The sequence below is a fragment of the Numida meleagris genome, chromosome 5, assembly GCF_002078875.1.
Source record: "Numida meleagris isolate 19003 breed g44 Domestic line chromosome 5, NumMel1.0, whole genome shotgun sequence".
NCBI lineage: Eukaryota > Metazoa > Chordata > Aves > Galliformes > Numididae > Numida > Numida meleagris.
This window is the reverse complement of record NC_034413.1, coordinates 58,947,291-58,965,277: the sequence shown is the minus strand read 5'-3', so window position 1 is coordinate 58,965,277 and position 17,987 is coordinate 58,947,291. Positions and strand designations below refer to the sequence as shown.

The 17,987-nt window shown below is 41.7% G+C and overlaps 1 protein-coding gene across 3 annotated transcripts in view; it reads left to right on the top strand.

Moving 5' to 3' along the window:
- The window catches only part of CNTNAP5 (contactin associated protein like 5), a 274,310-nt gene continuing 259,459 nt past the window's right edge, over nucleotides 3,137-17,987 (top strand). For all 3 annotated transcript variants that reach the window (XM_021397542.1, XM_021397543.1, XM_021397544.1), the window contains exons 1-2: nucleotides 3,137-3,202; nucleotides 3,349-3,856. In XM_021397542.1, the coding sequence (XP_021253217.1) occupies nucleotides 3,781-3,856 (76 nt within the window). In that variant the 5' untranslated portion in view covers nucleotides 3,137-3,202; nucleotides 3,349-3,780. The remainder of the gene's footprint in view (nucleotides 3,203-3,348; nucleotides 3,857-17,987) is intronic.

Here is a 17,987-nt window from a genome sequence, read left to right as displayed (position 1 = left end):
GGACTTATGTATGCCGTGGAACCATCCAAGGATAATGAGCAGCCTGCTGTTGCACTCACCTGGTGAGGGTCGGTGTGTTTTATGGAAGCTTCCCACATATTCTCTTTAATGAATGAGTCCTTTCTTTTTATAGAATTCTCTGAGGGGAAAAAAAAAAAGGAAAAAAAGAAGAGGCTTTGGTTGTTTTTTTTTTTCTTTTTGAGTAGAAACATGATATTCTTCAGACAAATTCCTTGTTATCAACAGGAAACAGCAATAGGTGATCCAAAAGCCAGGTGTGATAGTTTGTGGGAATACATGCTCTTCAAATTCATATACCTAATGCTGTCCTCCAGTCTTCTCTGAGTGCTCTAAGTTTGGGGAAAGACATAAAGGTTCCATCTGTGATTATTCAAATAGCCAAACAGATTGAACACAAGGGCTGAACAGTTATTGCTTCCGGTGGCAAACTCTACAGGGGCTAGAGCAGTATTGACGCTATTTACTGACTCTACAAAAGAAAATCAGTTTATCTGATCTCAGATAAACAAGTGCAAGACACACTTTTTGTCTGAACAGCTTTAATAGTAATTAATAAATTTACTCTAATAAAAATCTTGCTGGCAAAGAGCCCTTTAATGTGACGTTATTTACATAATTTCCTGCAAAGAACAGCTGCGTAGCCCTCCACTCTGGTCATAACTTCTCAGTTGTAGTGCTCAGGCACCCAAACATTCACAAATCTTAGTGCACCTGCCTGGCATTTATGATGCAGAGCAGCTTATGGAAGAGGTGTGCCTCTGGGAAAGCAGCACCTCATACATGCGATGTAAAAATCAGTGGTGTCATCTGGGTCCAGATCTGCAGTCAGATCCATACTGGTAACCACTGGGATGCATTATACTGGGCTCATATTTACTGCTGGCTGTTAATTAGTCTGCATAGTTCATTTCCACATCTGCTTTCCTATAAACAAACCACTAATTAGTTCAGTGAGTCAGTTAAAAACTGTACCATTGTGCCAGATAGTTGAGAGAGACACTGAAAATATTTGAAACACAGTCCATTTAATTTTAATTATTTTTTAAAAGGAAAGTATGAAAAAAAAATTAATCTCCTTCCTCTGAATTCCTCTGCTAATTTCAGGATAGTTGTGAAGTTGTGACTGTGTCAAAGACTTGTGTGTCTCCTGAGCAAATCCACTCTGGCTTTAAGCTTTCTGATATATTCTGCTGCTTAGGTTTACTCAAGTGGTAGCTCTGGAAGCACTGCTGGTACTTCTGAAGCCTGATTACTCACCTGAAAAAGTCAAGTTAATAACATAATTTTCTCAATACCCAGCCCTCCTGGCCTGCAATAAAGCAATGCAGTTCTCTGAGCCAGAGCATTGTACACGGCCTGTACAACTTATGGAGATAAGGCATTTCTTATAGGACAGAAAGGTGAGAACATCTCTCTCCCCACTCACCATGGGAAATGAGCAGAGCTCCTTAATTCCTTCCTAAATGGGCCTTCTCAGGGAGGTGCTGTCTGCATCCTCACGCAAACATCTGGATAAACAGCTCCTTCAGGGCCTTTTAGTATCTAAATGGGCTCTGTAAGAAAGAAGGGGACAGACTCTTTATCAGGGTCTGTTGTGACAGGACAAAAGGAAATGGTCTCAAACTAAAAGAGAGGAGATTTAGACTGGATATAAGGAAGAAATTTTTTTTACAATAAGGGGCAGTGAGGCACTGGCACAGGTTGCCCAGAGAGCTGGTGGGTGCCCCATCCCTGGAGACACTCAAGGTGAGGCTGGACAGGGCTCTGAGCACCTGATGGAGCTGTAGGTGTCCCTGGTCATTGCAGGGAGTTGGACCAGATGGTCTCTAAGGGTCCCTTCCAACTCAAACAATTCTATGAGTCTATGATTCTTTGGATGGCAGAACAGACATCTTGTGTAGAGGTGTTATCCTTGAACTGACCCCCACCCCAAGCTTCTGAAATCTCAGTGGGTTCAGACGTTAAGTGAAGCACAGAGCATCCGGGTCAGGCCTGCATGGGGAAAGATAAAACTTTGGTGTGTGCGAATGCATTTAAACCAAAAACGAAAGACTTAAAGATCTCATCAGGCTTTAAAGTTCCTCTTAAGTCTTGGTTTTACATAACTAAATCATTTATAGATTCTGACTGAAAGCCTCGGGACAAGACAGCTATCCTTCCTGTTTAACCTTGCATCACTTGTAACAACAGAAGGTGAAATAATTAGGTCATTTTTTAAAACATGGGCTTTTGCCTCCCAAGCTGACTGCTCCTTTAGAGCCAAGAGTCTTGCTTTGGGTGTCCCCCTGACACCTGCTCTTTGATGTAGCATCTAATCATAGAATGGCTTAGGTTGGATGGGACCTTTCCAGCCCTCTGCTGTGGGCTGGCTGCCACCCACCAGATCAGGTTGCCCAGGGCCCCATCCAACCTGGCCTCATACATCTCCAGGGCATTCAAACGCAATGAATTTCCTCCATCCTCCTCACATTAATATGAGGCTGATAGCATGCCAGCAATTTAAATCTCTGCTCTCCACTGGTGAGACAGTGGCTTTGATAAACTTCTAATTATTCCTCAGTAGGAGACTGTGGCTAAGGACTAGCAACTTTACCCCACAAAGACTTTAATGGCCCAAATATGCTCTCCTTACACACATAAGGGGAATCACTAATGCAGTTTTGACCTGACTTTGGTGCAGCAATCTATTGATGTGAGGTGACGCTGCAGCAAAGCAACAAGGTTAGATCTCAGCAGTGATTAAAGCGGAGTTCCTGAAGGGATGTTTACATCCTGTGTTTGCAAGCATGCAGGGAGGTGACTGCAAACAGCACAAGGTGCTGCTCCGAGCGTGCTCTGGCTGCCTGCACACAAACCACAGGAGAAAGCAAGATGTTTTAAACTCTGCTTTCCTTTACCCTCCAACTTCTCACACCCCCGGGGGGGATAAGCACAGCCTGTGCACTCGGCTAATCAATCAATCAATCAACCACGAAATCCAGCTGGGTGGGAGGTTGCAGTACTTTGCATGTGGGTCTGGCTTGGTCCCCAGCTCTGGGAGCACTCATCAGTCCTGTCCAGGGCTGCAGTTGAACTAGATGATCTTAGAAGTCTTTTCCAACCTTAATGATTCTGTGATTCCCCGGGGGTGAGGCTGAGCGCTGGGACCGGGGTCTGTAAGGATGTATCGGCACTACGTGCAGTAAGATATACCAATATAATATTTATAAGCAAACAAACAACCGAGCTGAGGGCGCTTTAAAAATGTTCCAGCCGCGGCAGTACCCGGGCGGGAGGGAGGAGAAAAAAAGAGGAAAATTTTTTTTTTCTTTTTTTCTTTCCCTTCAGGCATCTGATTTACTCCGTGATTCTGATGCTTATCAACAACGCGTGAAGATTGCAACGAGGATCCTCCCTGGAAGGCGAGGAGGAGTGACTTCCAGGGGGCTGGGAGGAGGTGGAGTGCAGCTCTCGCCTATAAGGAGGTGCCCAGCGCCCGGTGCCGCTTCCAGCCGCAGCTCGCGAGGCGCATTGCCGCGGCGGCTGCCGGGCTGAGCGCTCGGCTCGGGCGCTGCCGCCGCTTTTTGGAACGGCTTCCCCCTACCAGGACTGCCGAGCAGGGTCCCTTGGCTCCACCTGCCCCTGAACCCGGAGTGCCTGGATGCTGGATGGAGTAAATGAGCGGAGAAAGAGGGAGCGCACAAAGGCTGAGAGGCGCTCGGAGAGCGGGACCGGGGGAGACAGGCGGGCGGCTGCTGGCTTCCCCCCGCGGGGCTGAAGATGGATTCCCCAGCCCTCGGGGCTATCGCTCTGCTGCTCGCCGGTTTTTGGCACCTGGGATTGACCGCGACAAATTGTGAGTAGCGGGCGCGCGAGGAGTTCCCTGATGTTGGCGATGGGGGCGGGGGGAGCGGGGGAGGAGGGTGTGATGGGGGAGAAGATCCCCTGAAAGCAGAGGTTATTGCAGCGTGACCTCTAAGAAAGTTAGCCCGGCTCCGGTGTGCTAACCGAGCTCAGAGACGCAAAGTTGCGGCCGGATGGAAGGGTTGGCTGCTCGCCGCCGTCCTGCCACTGTGGACGTGGGAGCGAAGGGGAGCCACCACAGCCTACACTGCGGTTTTTTTGCAGCCGCTCTTCTTCCTGCCCCGGCTGCGGGACGGGGACGGAGCTGCGCGGCAATGCGAGCGAATCGGTCCCGCATCCTGGGTCGGGGCTGCTGGGTTTGGGCGCGCGCAGCCGCGCTACAACCCGGGAAGTGGCGGCGGGGCAACCGCGGGTGCCGTCGGTTCCTGCTTTGTCGTTCCTCCTCTCCCGCCAGCATGATGGCTGGGAAACGGTGGGTTGCGCCTTCCTCCTTCTTTTCCGTCCCTTCGGAAGTTTCCCACGCGCTAAGGGCGGTGCCGCCGGGGTCTGCCCGGACGGAGCCGTCGTGGGGAGCGGAGCGGCGCGGGGCGGAGGCGCCGCCGGGGCGCGGCAGCCGCCAGAGGGCGCTGTTGTTCCGCCGACGGCGCGGGGCGCGCGTCTCTGCCCGGCAGCTGCGGGGCGCGGCTCCGCTCGTGCCCTGTGCGCTCCGAATCGAACTTGGGCACAGAGCGGGGCCAGCTTCTGTTTTCCTTCTGTTTTTCCTTTCTTTCTTCCTTTCCCCTCTCTCCCCCTTCCTCTTCTCAGTCAATTAAATTATAGTTAATATGTTTTAATAACATTCCCTCACGCTAAATGGCAGGCGATTTAAGGCTGAGGCTTGCCGTTACTGATGCAGTAATAAAGTTAATTCCTAACACTTAAAAAGAAACTCTGCATTAATGAGTTTTACTATTTCACGGGTGACAGCTTAATTTCCCAGTGCCAATAAACATTGAATACGCGCTCCTTCCTAAATATTTAGGAGTCAATCTTTTTAAAGCGTAATGATCAATGGTTTTATTATACTGTACGGCTTTTACTTATTCATTGCTCCATGAATTAGCACAGAATCGGCTGTAAGCGCTTTCCCAGGAGCTGAGTGAAGGAGCCCGTGAATCTGTAATAGCTGCAAGTTCCCTGGAAACCTCATTAGGTTTGGATGTGCGGGTTCTGTATGCACGTGGACCTCAGTAATTGCCAGAAATTCATCACCTTCTTAAATAAATCATCTCGATGTGCTGCATCTCGGGAAAGCTGAAGCCGAGCTCAGGGAACATTGGTCCTTCCTCAGTTTTGGGCTAAGAAATCTCATAAATAGGTTGAAGTACCTAGAAGTGCTTCGGGATATTTCAACATCTGCGTTAGAATGTCATTCTCTTACTGTTTGTTAAGCTCCTGGATACAATGAATTTTCCAAAAGCGGAAGTTCCCAAATTTCACAAAGAGGAGCCTTCGCCCAGGCTGCTGTCAGGAGCTGGGGTCCTTTTCTTTGAGCATCTAAGTGCTGCTTCTGTGCCGTCTTTGGTTTGAGTGGTTTGGCCAAAGGAATCACATTCAGATCTTCGCTCCTTTATCAGTGAACCTTTAATAGGCTCTTTTCTGACAAGTTCTGCAAACAAGAACAGAATGGGAAACAGATTTTTATAGTGGAAAAGGAACGTGCTTCTGGGAGGAAGAATGCAAGTAGTTTAGTTTTATCTGGGTATGTAACTCAGCATTAATTTAGGTAATTTGTCTCTTGCTTCTAAAATAGGAAACTCTTAAAACAAAAAGAGGAAATCCTGATTAACTCAAAACGCTTCTCACCGCTAATATATGTTTCCTATTTCTTCTTTGTATAGTTTTTAATGAAACGAAGAATTGCTAAAGAAACTGCTCTGAAAACAGCTACAGGCTAGGGGTCAGTAGACATCATTAGAAAAATCAGAATTCCCAAATGCTAATAAAACCAAATAATTTCCTCCCACTTTGCTTCTTGCGATAATCTGTGGCATTAGGATTTCTCTCCAGGACACTAATTACTAGAAAACAGCTAAATAGACACATATGTAGTATTGGAATGGGTTGTATACAATACCTGGTGAAACTGGAACTTCTGCATTCATCAGGTAGACGAGAAGCCACAACGCCTCTCCTGCTGTATAGCAAGTTAGTGGCCCTTTGCAGTACTCTCTGTGATCTGGAAGCGTTAGTAGCTTGAGTGGCTCTAGATGAACCGTTGTTGAACCTGGTTTTTGTTTCTTCTCTTTCCCTTTTATGTTAAAGTGAGGTGGAAATAGGGAAAATAGAAAAAGAGAAGTGGGCCAATGCGTCCTACTGCCCTGAATAGCAGTGCAGGGCTGGTCGATGTCTGCAGAAAAGAAACAGCGGGACCATTCCTGGGTTGTGGTCCTCAGTTTGGTGTTTGTTTCTTTGAAATGTTTCCCTTCTGTTACTTACACGTTCTGTCCCTCTCCTTTATTTATCTTTCTTGACTGTTCTTTCCTCCATGGCAAGGAAGATGAAGCAGACTAAATCACCTTTTGGAGAAGTGACGCCTTCCTGCTCTCACTGCTGAAGTTATTCTCAGTAACAGTGGTGTTTCCGTGCCTAAACACAGCCGCCTCCTCCTCCCACAGAATCACAACCATTTGTTACCTGATAATGAGGCTTTCAAACCTTTCAATTAAATCTACTAATGATGGTCAGCTGAAGATGCAGAAATCCAATGTGTGTTAGAATTAGAACTTCTATTGAATTTACTGAAATACATAGACAAGGAACGGTCCGCTACTCTGCTGTTGATTTACATCTGGCCTTAGAGGAATTTATCTTTTCAGTTGAAGGGCAGGCAGTATGTGTCGGTATGTCTGTTTATCCTGAAATAGAAAAAATGTTCTTTTTGGATTAGAAAAAATCAAATATTTTCCTGGAAAAGCAGCCCTTTTTTGGTAACAAAAGTGTTAACTGATGATTTTAGTCTTCCTTTGTGGTGATCTGAATTGAAAATAATTGCGTAGGAGTCAGACAAGTGTAAGTGAAAACTTAGAGGGGAAATTGTGACTCTAAATATTTGAGCCATCAAGATCAGGAGGTATATTTGGGACTTGTAACAGCATGGATGAGACCTGACAGGTCAGCACTGATAGAGACAAGAGGTCTGTTAAACAGTAACCTTTATATATGTGTGGTCAGCAATGCTAAGTTTTGAAGAGATCTGCTGAAAAAGGGAGAATATTGATCTTCAGATTGTGGTCTGAGGCTTATTTTCTTGCAGGCTGAGTAAACGGGATCACAGCACATCTCTGGTTCTTCCTCTGCCTCCAGTACTTACGTATTCTTCACAAGAGACAAGTATTCAGATGTACTTTCTTCCTTTTAGCCTCACAAAGGGGAGAAAAAACCTATCCAGATGTTAGCTTTTTCATGCCTTCCAATGCAGCAATGGAAGGAACGATACAGAATGAAATTTCTTGAGAGAGAGGCTGTGAATCACGATTCCTGCTATGGCAAAGTCTGGGAGACCACAGCTGATTGGTGCCTCTCCTGCCCATCTGCTATTATCTGTCATTCAGTCAGTTTGACTCAGCTAGCACTCCTTCGATTTGGATGGGCTTTCCCCCGACTGCCGTGGTCTTTGGTGTTACCAGCCCACAGGAATTCTTTTGTCAGGGGGAAACTGTGTCAGTGTATCCTAAGCAAGTATTATACTTAAATGTATAATCAATGTGAGAATCTAAAATAAGTCCATTGAGATCAATTGAATTGATCCTGTATGGTGTGATTGTGTCCTGTGCTCTGTTGTGTCATATTCATATTTGCCTAGCTGCATGTCATCATTCAGTCTGGAGAAGAGGAGGCTCAGGGGAGACCTTATCACTCTCTACAACTACTTGAAGGCATGTTGTAGTGAGCTGGGGGTCGGCCTCTTCTCTCTTGTAACTAGTGACAGGATGAGGGGGAATGGCTTCAAGTTGCGCCAGGGGAGATTCAGGCTGGACATTAGGAAATTCTACTTTTCTGAAAGAGTGGTCAGGTGCTGGAATGGGCTGCCCAGGGAGGTGGTTGAGTCACCGTCCGTGGCGGTGTTCAAGAAACATCTAGATATAGCTTTGAGAGACATGGTTTAGTGGGGTTATTGGTGGTAGGTGGATGGTTGGACTTGGATGATCTTGTAGGTCTCTTCCAACCTAGCTAATTCTATGATTCTATGATTTCTAAATCCATAGTATATTCTCTTCTTCCTCTTCCCCTCCTCTCTCTGCTGATATTTGAAGCAAATGGACCCCAAATAGCTGAATACTGAAATAAGAATACAAATGCAGTGGGAGCATCACTAGGTAAAGCAGGAAGTAACAGCAGACAATTTAGCATGCCTCCATCGTGTCAGGAAAAAGGAAAAACAACAAAGCTTTGTGGTACACGTTGCTGAACTGGTATTATTGATAATTAATTTGCTTGCATTCATCTTGTCTCTGAATTTTCTAATTGCCCTGTCCAGGTTCTTGTGGGCTGACAATGCCATCTGTTCACTGGATTGGCACAACTGATGATGTTTTAAATAATGAAAACAATGCAATGTAGAATCTAGAGGAGGGGAAAAAAGGGATGCCAAAGCAATGATTTATTGATTTATTTTATTATCCACTCTGTTAAGCAGTTAAAAAAATTGGGAGTTTATCATGAAGTGATGCAACTGCACTTCTAAAAGTGATAAAATAATTCAGATTTTAGCTATTTGCTCAAAAAATAATGGAAAGTAACTTAGTAAAAGAGAAAGGATGAAGCTGTTTATAAATATCATGAAGGAACTTACCTGATCTGTATACCAAGAGGCGAAAGTGTTTTTCTGGCAGAGGTTTTGCCTCTGCATAATACTCTCTACATTATTAAAACCATATGTTGAAACTCAGATCATGTGGTCTGTTTCCTACAGAACTTTGTGCTTAGAGATAGTCAAACATGATAAGAATAAAACAGCAGAGGTTCTTCTAGGTAATACCCAGTATCTCTCTACCATAATGAAGATGTCACCAGCGTTCAATCTCAGACTCCAGTGCTGCACCAGGAGCACGAACCTGCACAGGCGCTAATAACCAAAAGTACCAGAAGTGTGCTCCACGTAGGGCAAGAGAATATAGTGAGTTCATGGACATAGAATCATAGAATGAGCTAGGTTGGAAAAGACCTACAAGATCACCTAGTCCAACCATCCACCCACAACCACCAACTCCACTAAACTATGTCTCCCAAAGCTATATCTAAACGTTTCTTGAACACCTCCAGGGACGGTGACTCCACCACCTCCCTGGGCAGCCCGTTCCAGCGCCTGACCACTCTTTCAGAAAAGTAGTAGTACATCTGTAAGAAAAAGATTTTTCTTCCATGATAGAAGTTGTCAGTGAATAAGAGATGCTTATTTCACTTTTTTTCATGGGCTGTCTATATATTTTGAGGCTATTTTCTAGATAAGAGATGATTCAGTTTCAGGAAGAGAGGTCAAGAAGTGCTTTGCATGGCTACAGTGATGCCAATGCTTTAGCCACCTCTGTATTAGTGGCAGTGCATCACTGTAGTTTTTGTCTTCATCTGATGTTTGTGCTAAATCAGAGAGAGGAGTCAGGCTTGTTTAGGTGTGTAGTGAGCAGGGGTGCAAAAGGTTTTTTTTTTTTTTTTTTAGGCGACCAAATGGATTTCCCTTTGGTTCAAGTCTTATTTAAACTGGCTCTGGGTAACAGAAGCTTGAGGAGTTGTTTCATCATGAATGATGATTACCTAAGTAAATAAACTTAAAGGGTCATTCAACAACATCGCTGTGATTCAAGATCAGGATTTCAGGTCCAGGATTGTGTTGGTGTGTTTGTATAGATTCCAGACCATGTGGACCAGTTCACCAATGAGTTGGATGTAGGTGCTCATGTTTTCTCGGAAGACTTTCTTTGGTTCCCTCCTGTCTTAGTCAACATCAGACACATCACTCCAGCGATTAGTTTGTATAGTGCCAACAGTATCTCTGTGCTGCACTGCACAACTCCAAATGTGATGTTAAGGGATATTCTCAATATGAATTTTTAGTAGCAATAATAAGGAAAACTTGCTAAGTTTGTAGTTGCTCATTTAATGCAATTCTTAACTTGAAAAGGCTTTTAGTGGCTGGTGTTAATGCACTCTTTTCCAAACCATTAATTGTTTTGATTCTGTGTAATCTTTATGGAATAAAAAAGCATCAAGGTGCAGTGGGACACACTGGATTCCTCTTGATCTGGTGCCCAAAAGTACTCAAATTTTCAGTAACACCCATAGCAGTGGAGACTGCAAAGAGTAACTATATGGTATTGTGGAGGGGGAGACTTCTCTTTTGACATGATTGAGTCTGGCACAGAGTCCCAGAGCATGAAACAGAATTGTATGCACTGCTAACCATTGTGGCACAGTAGGAATTGCACTGGAAAGGAAATAAATCCATTTTCATGCACAGTTCTATTGTATGTGTTGAGAGGGATTGAGTGTTGGCCCTTAGGAATTCTGGAGCATAAATTTTTCTTCCAAAGGTGCATTGTGTTGCCAATATAGTAGTAAATAATGATAATAATAATTTTCAAATGGGTAAAATCCTCTATTTGTTCCCAGCTGGGCTATAAGGAGTTGATGAATGCTGTACTACCTGGATAAGAATTGGCAAGTTTCATTTACTTCTGCTCTAAATGGTGAGGTATTGTTCCTCAATGACAATGGTTCTTCAGTGATGACAGCTCATCAGCAGTCCAGGAACAGAGACAAATGCCATGTGATCTATGTCACCAGTGCCATAACTGTAGTCATTCCCACATTAGTTCAGTGATGTCTCTATATATTTGGACATAAATTGCCCCCACTTCTGCTGTGGGTGCTACAAGCCATTGCTCTCTGTCCTCCTTCTAGGTCAGAAAATCTATCCACTGAACATTAACAAAGCTGTTTTCTTCTTTCTCTTCATGCAAATTTATCACTGGAGTGGCAGGGGAAAGGCATTTTGTTGTTGGAGAATATTTGGCATGTCTGTAAAATTGTGCGTATGGAAAGTAGTAGGAGATGGAGACTTTTCTTTGCAGGGAGAGAGGCGAGGTCACAAGGGATCTTCTCCCAGTTTCACCATTACATGTGGCAGCTTCCTAATGCACTAGAGGAGGTCTGAATTAATGGTCCAAGTGAGTCATCAGTGAACCGTTAGGAGTAACACATGCATTTATAGTAATCAGGACTGATTTATGAAAAGGACAAAAGGGACTAAATATGCTATGAAAATGCATGTTGTAGCTTTTCCACCTCCACCCCAATGAATAATTCATCCTCTTTTAGTATCCACGAAAACAAAAACACTGTGCACAGAAGAACCCATTAGAAAAGTTAATCCCACAAATGGCTGAACATGAGGAAATCAGCTTTTGTTTTAAAAGGTAGGTTTACTCAAATCTCCTCTAATTTGATTTGCTGGTGGGATATAATTTAAATCAAACAAGTTAGCAGCATCACTTGCTGTATGAAGATCTGAATATTTAATAGATGATGAGAAATGTCTGCCCCACATGATAACGAGCCATGGAGCACTCATTCTCCACAGTCCTAAAAGCGAAGGGAATGCTAAAACTAACAGAAATAGCATGGTCCTCATGAGCTAAGGTTCTTCATCAAAAACTAACTGGAAAGCCTCTAGAAAGGGGGGAAAAAAAGAAGCCTAAAGCAACACCAAACAAACAAACAAAAACTGACAGATATGAAACTGGACACATGTTATCCTAGGTGGGTACTTCATTGCTAGGCTGCCCTATACTTGGGGCAAGTGTTTGTGTGGACACTAAGCAGAGCAGCACAGAAAAGGGAGGAGAGGCCTTACATAGTGCCCTTGGATTTCTCATCTGTCCTGAAGTACTCAGTTCAGTCTGTGTGGTTTTGTTTACTTATTTATTGTAAATTTTGTATCAAAATAACTTTCTTTTTAATTTTAGAGGAAGAACCTCCTTCAGCAACCCCTAGCAAGATTAAACAGCTATGACATTTTTCACAGAGACTGTTTGTTTGGAAAAGAAAATGAAAATTTGATGAATTTCAATCAGATGTAGCTTGCAGCATTCAAATATTTATAGATTATCAAATCCCCTTTTCCCAGCTCTGCTTCTTAAGTGCAGAGCTCATCTTATATGTAATATTAATTCTCATTATTTTTGGACAGTTATTCACTGAATTTGTGTTCAGACTCAGTTCATCTAGGACCTGGTCGAAACTCCATGAAAATGAAAGAAATGGCTCTTATTGAATTTCAGATCAACTTTCCCTCAGAAGGCAGTTTTTTCCAGTGTGTAAATCCTTGTTATTGTTCTCCTGTGAAGTTTATTTTTCTTAAAACCTGCCTGCCAATGTATGCAATACTAGGTGTGTTTGTACCTGTCAGTACAAAGAACTATTCATTTTCCTGATGGCTGCTGTTCTTTTTGAGTACATCATCTGAAAGTGCTTTGGTCTGCTCTTTTGTCAGATTTTATGCCAACTTTCTATCCAACTTATTGACAACAGAATAAGTTAAAGTTGTGCACCTTTTTGTATTCCTTATATTTATGCATATATTACTAGCAACAGTTAGAAATATAGATATTATTTTTATATAAATATTACATTATTCTGTCATAATCATTTTTGTGCAAGCATTGCTGAAAATACTTTAAATGTTCTGAAGAGCCGATAGTCTAAAAGGTATTCTTGGTTCTCTTTCTTCCAGGCAGGTGGAAGCCTGGTTGTTGGTGCTGCTGGATGGACAGATGAAAGCTTATTGCAGCCTGCGAACTATACAGCTAGCTTTAATAATATTATGTACATGGCGTTGCTTATGACAGTGCACAGAAGTCTGCATAAATACATTTTAAAAGTTTCAGTCTCACAGTTTTTTCTGTCTCTATGTCCTTGCTATGAAGAAATGTGTTAATGGTTATTTCCATCCCAAGGATTATGCTAGTCTCATCCTGAGCATGGGCTAAGCCTCTACAAGACAGGGAGCTTCTTAGGCACTTCCCTGACTTTCTGGCCTGGTTTCCTGGTGGAGAGCTACTGCATGATTTCCGTGCTCTAAGAAAGCTACCAAAAATTTGTTTGGCTTTATCGTTCAAGAGAGGCACATAGGCTTGGAACCAGGTATTATGGGCTGAAAGCTAGTATTGTCAGTCACATTCCTGAGTTCCAAATGTCCCTAAAATGATTGTAACATCAGACATTTTAACCAAAACATTAGATTTGTTTGCAAATTATAAATTGTTGTCTTCTTGAATTTTGCATCTGGTAGCTGGTGCTGCTCCCCAGGGCTTCCTTCAGAAAGGCTGAGCATCAAAGTCATCTATTTACTGCACCATTATGTGTTTGGATTACAATCTCCTTACACACTCACATTCATTAGTGACTGTTTTCAAAAGCCTAGGCTTTTTTATCCAACTGATGGAGATGTGCTTTTCATCTCTACGTTTGCTCAGGAGCTGCAGTTGGCTTTGCTGGGCAAGGTCAACCCATAAGAAGGAGGTGTTCTACTTCCTGAAGACCCTGGCAGAAATGATAGAAAAGAAGGATCTTTTCACTACACTATAAGTAATTTTCCACTTTAGAAGGAGGTATCAACCTCTGTGACTCATCTCATTTCAAGACAAATGTATGCAATTTCACTTGCTTTGACAGGCTTGATCCAAACCCCACCAGTTGTCATTGGGTCTGGACTTCAATAACTTCTGTGAATTAAATAAGGAAGTCCTGATTTGACAGCCTTTCTCTGATTACAAGCAGACAGTGAGTCAGAGGTATAATAGAACAGATTTTCTTCCTACCCTCTACAACCCCTAAGCCTTAGTACAATGTGATGTACATTGCCAGTTTTTTGCAGCTTCACATAATTAGCACAGGCACAAAGGTCACTATTCTAACACCCAACAGACTTTACAAGGCAACACCACAATTACAAGTGCAATTATCTGTTTTTCTACTGCAATGAAAAATGTAGCATACAAAAATTAGCATGAAGCCCCTAAATGTTAGGATAAAGGATGGATGTTAGAGGAGAGAAAGGCCTGGGTTTGCTTGTTTTTTAAAAGAAGTTTCTCTGGATATCTTTATGTGACATATTTAATTGCTTTGAGCTTGAGTGTACCTGGTTTATCTCATCATAATTAAATATTCATCTCTTAGTGTATAAAGAGTACACTAGTAGTGGTTAGAGAAAGAGACCCTTGTGCCTAGACAGTGACTTAATACAGGCAATAATACTCTTAGTGCACTTTTTTTAAAAGTACGTACAGTACCAACAAAAAATCAAGTCTAGAAACCATTGTAATCTGTGCTGTCTCTCCCTAGTGACTTCCCTAGGGGTCTGCATGCAGCAACTTTTAGGATCTCCATGTAAGTCTACAGATACAAAGTGTGAGAGCTGTGTGGTTAGCTGTGAGTCAGGAATTTTTAATTTTTTTTTTTTTTTTTTATTTTTTAGTACTGTTTCCTTCCAGTCATTTCTTTATGGTATGTGGGTAGAGCTAACTTGCCACTGGTGCTAAACTAAAATCATTTGGGAGGAATAGTGCATTTATGTTAAAGAATAATAACCAGTTTAATATGACTATAAAGTACCATCCTGAGGTAGCCAAGAGAAATGCGCAAGAGAAAGGTTATTCCCTTTTATTTCTTACATTAAGGGAAACTATAATCTTAGCTTAGACAGAATTTAGAGCAAATCTATAGTCATGTTCAAGCTAAGCTTTGTAAATTCCAAGACATGCATTTATTTTGGTATTCAGGCAGGGAGAAAAAGTTCACAGCTGGAAATGCCTGTTCTTCTCTTCCATGAGGTGCACAGAGAAGATTAATTGATTTAGACTCCTTCAAGATAGGAACAGGTTTTCTGTGCTTGGAAGCGTGAAACACAGGGTCTTCATTCTCATGGTAGCACCTCCTCCTGCCAGTGATGATAGAAGTGGAGTCTGCTCTACGGACTACATACAAATACATCTTTTGCTGCCTCTGCATATTCATACGTTACTGTTCAGTGTTGTCTTTGATGAGAGCTAGTTTGGTGAGAAAAGCCAGATTGTTGGGTTTCAGGAACTAGTGCCCTAACCCACAAACCTCAAGGAATGAAGATTTTTTTGGAACAGTTCTTAACTAAGAGATAGGAAACTCACTATTGTAGTTATGAAAGCAGCCAAGTTTAGCTCTTCTTAGACACCTACAAGCTCTGTAGACTTGTGGAATTTCTTCAAAATAATGATGATGGAAAAACCCCACTCCTTCCCCCATTCTTAACCTACTTTTGGGAGTAAGTATATGGAAGAAGGTGGGAACTATTCATGATATTTCAAAGCTGTGCTAATCAGTAAGCTCTTTTGTTTAACTGAGTCTATTCCTGTAGGAAGCAGAGTACCAAAGAGAACGTCTGAGACTAGTACTAGTATTTTTAAAGCCAAATGCAACAATTACATTTTTTTTTTTTACTTTGTGATTGTTTTGTTAGAGTGATAAAAATTGTTTCCTGTAACATTCTTACATATACTGGCAAAAAGTCTTATCCTTTTACTTAGCGTAAGTATTATAAATAAACAGCATGTAACACATAGCCTCACTTCATTCTCTGAAATGACCAGGAAGATCAAAGCAAAGACAAACAGTCATCAGTTATGCAAATGAACAAGGCTTAGAGCAAAGCTGCCTCTGTTAAGTCAGTAATTTGATGGGTTGTTTTTTTGATTAAGCTTCCCTGGAGGGAAGGAAAGATTTAATTAAAAAGAGATTCAAGAGGAATTCAGAATAGTAAGTCGTGTCTATTTTATTGTTGCCAGAGCCTTGGAAAGTTGGTGGCTGCTGATGGAATCCACTGAGGTGCCAAGAGGAAGGAGGGGGAAATAAGCCCACCTCCTTTGTAGGTTTGGACATCCCCATCTGCATTAACTACTGTTTTCAATCTTCTCCTTCCTGACAGGAACAGAGTGAGCAAGGTCTGCTCTTACCTGCTGCTCTTCCCCCCAGTTTATACTTCTCTTAATGGCTAGAACAATTTCAGTAACACCAACTTGCACTGGTATTTTACAGGTCAGTAAAGTATTTTTTTCAAATGGATGTCATCTAGCAAAGGCAGAAGAGGTTGTTGATCCATTTTGATGAAAAAAGCAAGAAAGCACTTCTAGTGGTTCTAAGGATCTTTGGGGGAAATTGTCTTCATTTTTCAAGTCACATTAGGTTTCTGTTCCTGGTGCTCTGTTTATTTAATATTTAAATATCTGCCTTTGTAGCTTCAAAAAACTAATAGCTACAGAATCTCATTAGGATTCTTGAAGTTAAATTTTACATTATAAACATGTTTCAGTTGAGCCCAGTGAATTTAATTCTTAGTGTATCGTTTAGAAATGTGATGGGGCACTTATGCAGTGGTAAACAGGATGAATTGAAAAGAGTTCTCTATATGCTCACTGAAACCAAATGTTCCAGTAAACAGTATCAGAACCCAGAATGGTTCAACTGAAAGAAAAAGTTTTTATTAATAATTCCTAGTAGTCTCTGAATATTAATGTTTATGTAGAGCTAATGAAAATAAATTCTTCCTCTTCTCCTTTTACAAGAATTCGACTTTTTTAAATTTCCATCATCTAAATATTTTTTCATCTTGAAATAAACTATGTTGGAGCCTGTCAGTGAGATATCAAATCCTCAAAATATGCTGTTCCAGATTTCTGCTGACTGCTCAATTCACAATTTCCTATTGTAAATTTGAAACTTAATTTCAAGTAGGTATACCCAGATCCTTTTTACAGACTTCTGTGAGTGAAATTATCAGTATCAGACATAACTTAACAGTGAAGTTGTATGTGTGTATAACTTCAGTTCTTCCTACAGAGCAGAATAATATTTTAGATACTGCTTTTACAGAAACCCATTTCTTTGCAATTATTAAAATAAAAAAATTGTGGTGGTGGAATCAAACAGTTCCCCTATTAAATTCATTCATTTCCATTTTGATATATTTTTTATTGCCTTCATTATATTCTTTTCTTTTAGGGAGGGGATCATTTTCTAATCTTGAGTAGCTTCAATATTCTATTTAATAAGACATTTATAATTTTTTTTTAAGATGAATCATTAGGTTTTTGACTCTTGCATACAATCCTTTCAGAGTATTTCTCTAACTGTGACTTACTAATATTTCTCATTTAATGATGTCTAGTAAGTCCTTGATGCTTTGCAATACCAAGTAAAAGACGTTGTGATTAGCTAAGAGAATCTGCTTTGGTTAAAGTCTCCCTTTTCCACCATGCAGTTCATACTCAGGAAATTTTCTGTGGCATGAGGAGTAGATTGTTTGTATTGATTTAATTATGATTTGATTGATTTCATTTTGCCCCATATTAAGAATACCAGAGAAATTCCCTAAGAAGAGACAGGGGGTTGCTGTTCATTTCATCTTGCATCATAGCTTCATTGTTACCCTTATACTTTCTGAGCCATCTTGAGCTTGCTGCTTTTTTTTCTGGTAAGAAGAAAGATCAGATCCAGAAGAGCCTTTATGTAGGATGTGGGCTGTGATTAATCTCTGCCTTCCCTGGTACCATTTAGTCCATTCTCTTCTGTTTGTCTTCAGTCCTGCTTTTACTTGTTTTGTTCAGCCCCCTCATTTAATGACTAATCTCAAAGTATCGCAAAGCCAAAGAAACCAAATGGTGAACTACTTTTCCTGCCATGATCTCTTTAATTCTCATCACTTTCAGGTACAGTAATGCTGTCCTCTGTGTCCTTCAGGCTTACCAGCTCAGGTTCCTTGCAATTCCGCCTGAGAATGAATCTTGTTACTTCTTCCTCAAAAGTAAATACAGTTTTCAGCCCTTCCATGTTGTGCTGAGGGAGACAATCCTGCTCCCTTACTTTTGGGTAAGATTAGTAGATAAGATGTGAAGCGTTGGCTCATGGTAAAGTCTATGTGAAGCAGAAAAAGGTGAACCTGAGAGTCTTCTGATACAGTAATGGAAAGTACCAGCATCGCTCTTGATTTAAAGGAAATTGCCTTCCAAAGAAAGAGTCACAGTCCCTGTTAGATGAAGAAAATATATATAATTTCA